General features: G+C 48.1%; 1 protein-coding gene across 1 annotated transcript in view; it reads right to left on the bottom strand.

The window, feature by feature from the left end:
- Positions 1-242: 242 nt before the first annotated feature.
- Positions 243-7,716, bottom strand: part of GLUD1 (glutamate dehydrogenase 1) — a gene marked incomplete at its 5' end in the record, with an annotated part of 50,350 nt that continues 42,876 nt past the window's right edge. The window contains 2 exon segments of the mRNA XM_014587565.1: positions 243-436; positions 7,403-7,465. Of these exon segments, the coding sequence (XP_014443051.1) occupies positions 317-436; positions 7,403-7,465 (183 nt within the window).

Genomic DNA, 7,716 nt, shown 5'->3' with positions numbered 1-7,716 from the left:
CTTGCCTGCTGCCCCTGGCCATCGCACTGGCCATGCTGGGAAGAGCCCTGAGCAAGGCAGCCCAGCCAGAGGGACAGATGTTTCATTCAAAGGCAAAAGACCTACAGGCTCTTGGGGAGGGCAGTCTCCACCTTCAAGCCTACCGTCTTGCGCATGACCCCCGAGCGCGTCTCCTTACAGGGCTGATCTGAGTGGACTTGCAGAGAATGCTGTCCATTACTGAATGAGTCATGAGAGATTTCTGTGGTTACATGTAAACGTGTGCTAGGTCTGCAGAAGTTACAGGTGGGGGCGGGGGAGCAGCAGCCATGACCGTCTATGTGAAGGTCACGCCGGCCTCGTTGTACACCTTGAAGACTTTCTCGATGGCGTTGACGTAGGCAGCTGTCCTCAGGTCCAAGCCCAGGTTGTACTTCATCGCGGTGCGCATGATTTGCTGAAACGGAGGATAAAGCACAGTGAAGACCACGCTGACTCGAGTAACTAGGCCAGGGACACAAGGCACATGTGGTCCTGGTCCAGGTCACCCAGTTCCCACCTCAGGCAGGAAGAAGGAGCTGTCTGGGTTAATACAGGCAGTTATTCCCCAGGTGGTAGTTAGAAGTCACCCTTTAAAACCTGCGATGTGAGGCTGGGAGAAAGGGGAGAGTGTGAGGGAAGACATTAAGGAGAAAAATACAGAGGCCAGACATCTATGGGGCACAGAAATGGATTATTATCTGTTGATAATAACGTATATAGTATCTCAACTGGACTGGTATTAAGAATATTCAAGTTGGAAAATTTCACTTTACAAGCTATGTGATATAGTGGTTGAATGTATAAAAGAAATTAAAATAAAAATTTTAGAAAGATAAAAACAAAAACCAAAAAACCAAAAACCCTGGGACGTGACCCTGCAGACCCTGCGATGTGGAATGAGTTTCATGTACGGACTTCGTGATCTTTAGAAGCCCTAAGTGTGGGGTGAGGAATGCCCTACAATTACACAGTGGCAACGGCTGGGCTGTGTACTTTAAGACCCCACTGGACAGAACCTGAGCATGCCGAGAATCAGGAAACCCGGACTCCAGCTGTGTTTAAGGCCTTGAAACAGGGCTGAGGCAGTGAAAGCTTCGCCTGCACCGAGGGCCACACAGAAAGGCAGCTTCCCGAGTCCATGACGCAGGGGTGCCGCGTCACATGTGTTGGCACATGTCTGGGTTAATACAGGCAGTTATTCCCCAGGTGGTAGTTAGAAGTCACCCTTTAAAACCTGCGATGTGAGGCTGGGAGAAAGGGGAGAGTGTGAGGGAAGACATTAAGGAGAAAAATACAGAGGCCAGACATCTATGGGGCACAGAAATGGATTATTATCTGTTGATAATAACGTATATAGTATCTCAACTGGACTGGTATTAAGAATATTCAAGTTGGAAAATTTCACTTTACAAGCTATGTGATATAGTGGTTGAATGTATAAAAGAAATTAAAATAAAAATTTTAGAAAGATAAAAACAAAAACCAAAAAACCAAAAACCCTGGGACGTGACCCTGCAGACCCTGCGATGTGGAATGAGTTTCATGTACGGACTTCGTGATCTTTAGAAGCCCTAAGTGTGGGGTGAGGAATGCCCTACAATTACACAGTGGCAACGGCTGGGCTGTGTACTTTAAGACCCCACTGGACAGAACCTGAGCATGCCGAGAATCAGGAAACCCGGACTCCAGCTGTGTTTAAGGCCTTGAAACAGGGCTGAGGCAGTGAAAGCTTCGCCTGCACCGAGGGCCACACAGAAAGGCAGCTTCCCGAGTCCATGACGCAGGGGTGCCGCGTGGCACCCCGCCATGGCTCACAGCCCGACACTCAGCCAGCGGCCACGCTCAGGCCCTCCGAACTCGGCACTGTTCTTTTTTCCCCAAAGCTTGGGAAGCATGTTTGGAGATTCTGCCCATCACCCGACACTAAAAGCACGTGTCCTGATTCACGCGAACGCGGACCCACTCAGCAGAGCGCTGTCATCACACACAGCCTGGCCGCCGAGGTCCCACGGTCGGGCTGTGGGCTGGCAGAAAGGCACACGTACCCTGGCCGAACGTTCCATGGTGTAGGCTAAGCCAGAGTGTACGATGTCTTTCTCGGACGCACCCTAGTAGGAAAAAGAAAAACACAAGTTTAACAAACCAGGCTTTGCATCCTGTGAGTTCCGAGATTAAGAAAGCACATGGCCAGTCAGGACTGTCCTCTTTCGGCGAAGCATGTGTCATTTCTACAGTGTCTTGATACTTCCTGAAGGAGCGGAGTTTCAATCACAACTCAGTTTTAATTTTTTTGACAGCAAATACCTATGCAATAAAATCATGGCAAAGCAACGACCATAAACAAGGCCGAGAGACCTGGAGGAGTGGCGAGAGGTGCTCCCTCCCTCACCCACCCTGCCACACGCACTCGCTTCAGCCTCCCCAGGCGAGGCCTGACAGCAGCTCCAGGTGACCCTGTGGGTGTCCTCAGCCGGCCCAAGCTTTACAGCCAGACGCAGCTACAGACAGCGCCTTAGTGAGAGCCGGATGCCCAGGCCACCGCCACATCAGGTACCGCGCTTCCCTGTGCCCAGTGATCTCCAGGAGTCAACCTGTTTTAATAGACTCTCCCACTTTGTTTCTTGGATCCTGTTTAAAAACATAACGGCGATGAGCTATCCCACGCTCCTACTCTGACCGTGATGCTGCAACATGTCTATTTTCACATGCCAGAAAAAACCTCAGTGGGCCGCCTACGTGCCAAATAGCACTAATTTGGACTCATTTAAAAAGTATGTTTTTATAGTGTGTATTAGCCAAGAAACATCTGGGTTAAACTCTGCTTCGGTCAAGTTAGGAAGAGGAAGCCACTTGCTCTCCAGGTGGACACTGCTGCTTCACTTATTCATTCATTCACCTGTTCACCAACACGTTACCGAGAAGAAAATCGCGATACTGTTCCCCTGGAGCTGAGATTCCAGCGGGAGGAGACTGTAGGAATCTCCCTACAGGACGCTGAATACATCAGAGTTTGCATCTCAGCAGAGGTGGGGCTGGGACTGAGGCCTCCCGTGTTAGGAGGGTGAGGGACGAAGGGGAAGCAGTGACAGGCAATAAGAAGGAAGGGCCGGGAGGCGGGGTAGTGGCTTCCTGTTTGGAATCTGCTGTTGGGAGTGTGAGGCCTGGGGGTGGCGGATGCTTTGTGACGATCCCATCACAGAGGCAACACTCTGACAAGCAGATTCATGACATCCTGTCGCCCTGTGAGTTTCGGATCTTGAGAGCTGGCTGCTATAAACAGAGCGAGCTGCTCCTTTTCTCTCTTCGCATGCTCGCCATGCTCTGCCTGTCACTCTGCAGGCCTAAGCCTTAGCCTTTCAGCCACCGGGACTGTGTTTGTAAACAGACCTCTCTTTCCTTCCCCCAATCGCCTAAGCTCAGGTATTCCCATTAGCAACTAAAAAACAAACTAAGACATGGAAGAACACCAGGAGCATGTGGTGTTCGAGAAGCTAAAAGAAAAATATATTTCAAGAAGGGAGTGATCAACTGACGAGAGCTGCTGATGGGTCAAGCACGATGAGACCTGAAATGACCTTGGTAGGTGTCGCTGGCTACCTGGGTAAGACCGGTCAGGTGGGTGGAGTCGATACAAGGACGGAGGAAGAACTGAAGGCAGAGTGCACAATGGTCTGCTGTGCTGGGAATAAAAATGGCAGGACCCACAGGAGAGGAGCTGAGGAACAAGTGAGAACAGCTCCCATGACAGTCCTGCCTGGGGTCACTGCTCTGCTTGTGCTACGTTCTTAGGATCCATTTCCAGAGGGGAGGTTACTGTAGCACCAGAAGGTGGAGGTACCCCAACTCTCCAAACCGTCCAAGGAGCTGCGGTCTGCGTTGTCACGAGAACACAGGACGATGGCCTTCCACAGTCATGGTGAGTGTAGGAGTTGCTAATTGTTTTGTTCACGTATACATAAAATGAAATGTCCTTATTTTAATGTGATGTAATAGCCAAGTTAGCTATTTCCGCCCAGGCTTCCTCGTGACTCTGTCATTGAGGTCTCTGTCATTTCCTCCTTTGCAATGTGAATGCACCGTTAGTGCATCCTATCGACAGTTAATTAATACAAAGTGCCTCTTCTAACCTGCTCCAATGCTCTTATTTGTGTACATACAGTAATTTCAAATTGTCACACAGGTCAAATATTTACTTCCAAAACTTTCTATTTCTCTGAAGCTTAAAAGAGTTAAAATATAAAATCCTTCATGATTAGGTTAGAATCACTATTATCTGGACTGCAAAAAGTATACGAGACAGGATTATTTATTTTAAATGTTACTGGCCACTAGGGCTTGTCCTCCAGCTGCAGTCTGCAGTGAAAGGGCAGGGGCGACACTCACACGGCCCGTCACGGCCACACCGACTCCCGTCATTCATGCACACCCTGGCGGGCACTCACCGATATCCTGTCCTGGAACTCGGCCGTGGGCACAATAGGAATGGTTCCCCCGTGCTTTCCAAATTTCCTTTCTAAGCTCTCTTGAACAGACACTACAAAAGCCACAAGATCATGTAAGATAGTTAGTAGGGAAAAAATGAAGAGAACTAATTAAGAGTAGCCCTAAAGACACCCACAACCCAAACCAACAGAGTTCAGAAATCTTCAACGCTCAAGTTGTGAAAGGGTTAATCACTTAAAATCCAGTTAAAAAGGAGTATAAAAACACTTTGCCAAATTCCTATATAAATGTGAATTTAGGTCACTGCTCTGTTTCCATAACACCCATCACCAGGGTTTTCACTTGGCTCTATTAAAAAGAAAACACTGAGGGAAAAAACCAGAAACAGATGGAACACTCGCTCAGCCTAGGGAAGCTTGGCCGGAGGTCTTGGTCGTACTTCAGCTAGACGAGAAAGTCTACTCTGGATTGTGGCACTGGCTCTGCTTACAGGAAAACAAACGCCCTCATCCCGGGACTCGAATCATTCTAGCTGCCTTTCCTAAGAGCACCAGAAACAGAAATGGGCCAGCATCTGCAGTGGATTTCACAAAGAGACCACTTTTCAGGCCAGCCAGTGGCCGGGTGGTTAAGGCACCGGATCCCACATGGCCATTCACGTAAGCTCAAAATCCCAGAAGGGACAGTGGAGGAAGAGGAGCTGTGTGGGCGTGACCCGTGGAGAGTGCCCCCCATCTTCCTTCCTTCCGTTTTCCTCTGATGAGCAAGTATAAAAAAAAGGAGAGAACACTTTCTATAATATCACTGACTCGTAGGTTATATTCTAGGGATATTACATCACGGAATAAAGATGAGGATATAAAATATATTCAATACACCAAACAACTGCAAAACGATAAGCTTAAGACAAAATAACAACAGCTTTCTGTTCTGAGACTAAATTTTTTTCTTTCTTATTTTTTGAGAGAGATTTTTGCTATAGGACACGTGCACTTGCTAGAGAGACAGGAAGCGAGAAATTACACTCCCTCCAGGGGGGAAGGTCACACCACAATCCCTTCTCCATTCTTCTCTAGGGATCTTGGGCATGCACACACACGAGCCTGGTGTGAGTTTAAGCCACCGGGTCCGGGACGAACTGTGGTCAACTACATGGGAGTCCAGCGACATAACCATTACTGCTGATGTCATCCGCTGGTCTGAGACGAAGCTTTCTAGCATTATTAAAGGGACAAGTTCTCAGAAGTGTATGCTTTCTTCACCCATTTGCTGGTCCAAAGATTATTTATGGAAGATAAGGTTACTGGAACTCACTGAGCAAGTGGTAGTTAGAATCCCTTTCATATTTGAAGGTCAAACGGCCATAGCTGACATGGTTGAGATTCTTCAGCCATTCAAAGTACGACACCGTCACTCCTCCGGCATTCAAGTAGAGATCCTAGAAGCGTGGCCAGGAGACAGCGGGTGATTAGGGAGTGGACTCATTAGGAGCTTAGGATGAACATTTTAATACCAACACGGGCTTGAGCGCTAGATTTCTCAGACACGGGCCAGCAGGCGGCACAGAGCTGAGGGTACCTTGATCCCATACGGCAAACTGAATGGTTTGAGACCCAGACCCGATGGCTTGAAAAACCATACCAGGTGCATTTATGTGCATGCCTAAAATCCCAAGAGGATAATGAAGGAGAAAGGACCACGGTGTGGCCACCCCACTGGGAGGTGATTTCTCACCTTCCCCCTCTCTGGCTCTCTCTAGTGAGTATATGTACTCTACAGCAAACTACTTAAAAACAAAAACCAAAAACAAAACCTTCAAAACTTCTCAAACGTCTCTCAGATATGTGGAAGGAATTTCACACTCAAGTTATAACTTCTTTCTTACCAGAAGGTCTCACACTAGGTCACCTGCCCACCAGTGACTGTCCACAAATGTTTGTCACCAGGGGAGCTGTGTCCACTACCTAACTGCTCTGAGTTTTTTTTTTTTTAAACACACACACACAAAGTATTCATTCAATTTAATTAAATACATTTTTTTTTATTGGCATACGCACTTAGAGAGGCAGAGAGGGATAATACAGGCAGTTATTCCCCAGGTGGTAGTTAGAAGTCACCCTTTAAAACCTGCGATGTGAGGCTGGGAGAAAGGGGAGAGTGTGAGGGAAGACATTAAGGAGAAAAATACAGAGGCCAGACATCTATGGGGCACAGAAATGGATTATTATCTGTTGATAATAACGTATATAGTATCTCAACTGGACTGGTATTAAGAATATTCAAGTTGGAAAATTTCACTTTACAAGCTATGTGATATAGTGGTTGAATGTATAAAAGAAATTAAAATAAAAATTTTAGAAAGATAAAAACAAAAACCAAAAAACCAAAAACCCTGGGACGTGACCCTGCAGACCCTGCGATGTGGAATGAGTTTCATGTACGGACTTCGTGATCTTTAGAAGCCCTAAGTGTGGGGTGAGGAATGCCCTACAATTACACAGTGGCAACGGCTGGGCTGTGTACTTTAAGACCCCACTGGACAGAACCTGAGCATGCCGAGAATCAGGAAACCCGGACTCCAGCTGTGTTTAAGGCCTTGAAACAGGGCTGAGGCAGTGAAAGCTTCGCCTGCACCGAGGGCCACACAGAAAGGCAGCTTCCCGAGTCCATGACGCAGGGGTGCCGCGTGGCACCCCGCCATGGCTCACAGCCCGACACTCAGCCAGCGGCCACGCTCAGGGCCTCCGAACTCGGCACTGTTCTTTTTTCCCCAAAGCTTGGGAAGCATGTTTGGAGATTCTGCCCATCACCCGACACTAAAAGCACGTGTCCTGATTCACGCGAACGCGGACCCACTCAGCAGAGCGCTGTCATCACACACAGCCTGGCCGCCGAGGTCCCACGGTCGGGCTGTGGGCTGGCAGAAAGGCACACGTACCCTGGCCGAACGTTCCATGGTGTAGGCTAAGCCAGAGTGTACGATGTCTTTCTCGGACGCACCCTAGTAGGAAAAAGAAAAACACAAGTTTAACAAACCAGGCTTTGCATCCTGTGAGTTCCGAGATTAAGAAAGCACATGGCCAGTCAGGACTGTCCTCTTTCGGCGAAGCATGTGTCATTTCTACAGTGTCTTGATACTTCCTGAAGGAGCGGAGTTTCAATCACAACTCAGTTTTAATTTTTTTGACAGCAAATACCTATGCAATAAAATCATGGCAAAGCAACGACCATAAACAAGGCCGAGAGACCTGG

This window comes from Tupaia chinensis, unplaced genomic scaffold, assembly GCF_000334495.1.
Source record: "Tupaia chinensis unplaced genomic scaffold, TupChi_1.0 Scaffold000221_1, whole genome shotgun sequence".
In the NCBI taxonomy this organism is placed as follows: domain Eukaryota; kingdom Metazoa; phylum Chordata; class Mammalia; order Scandentia; family Tupaiidae; genus Tupaia; species Tupaia belangeri.
This window is presented reverse-complemented; position numbering and strand designations above follow the sequence as displayed.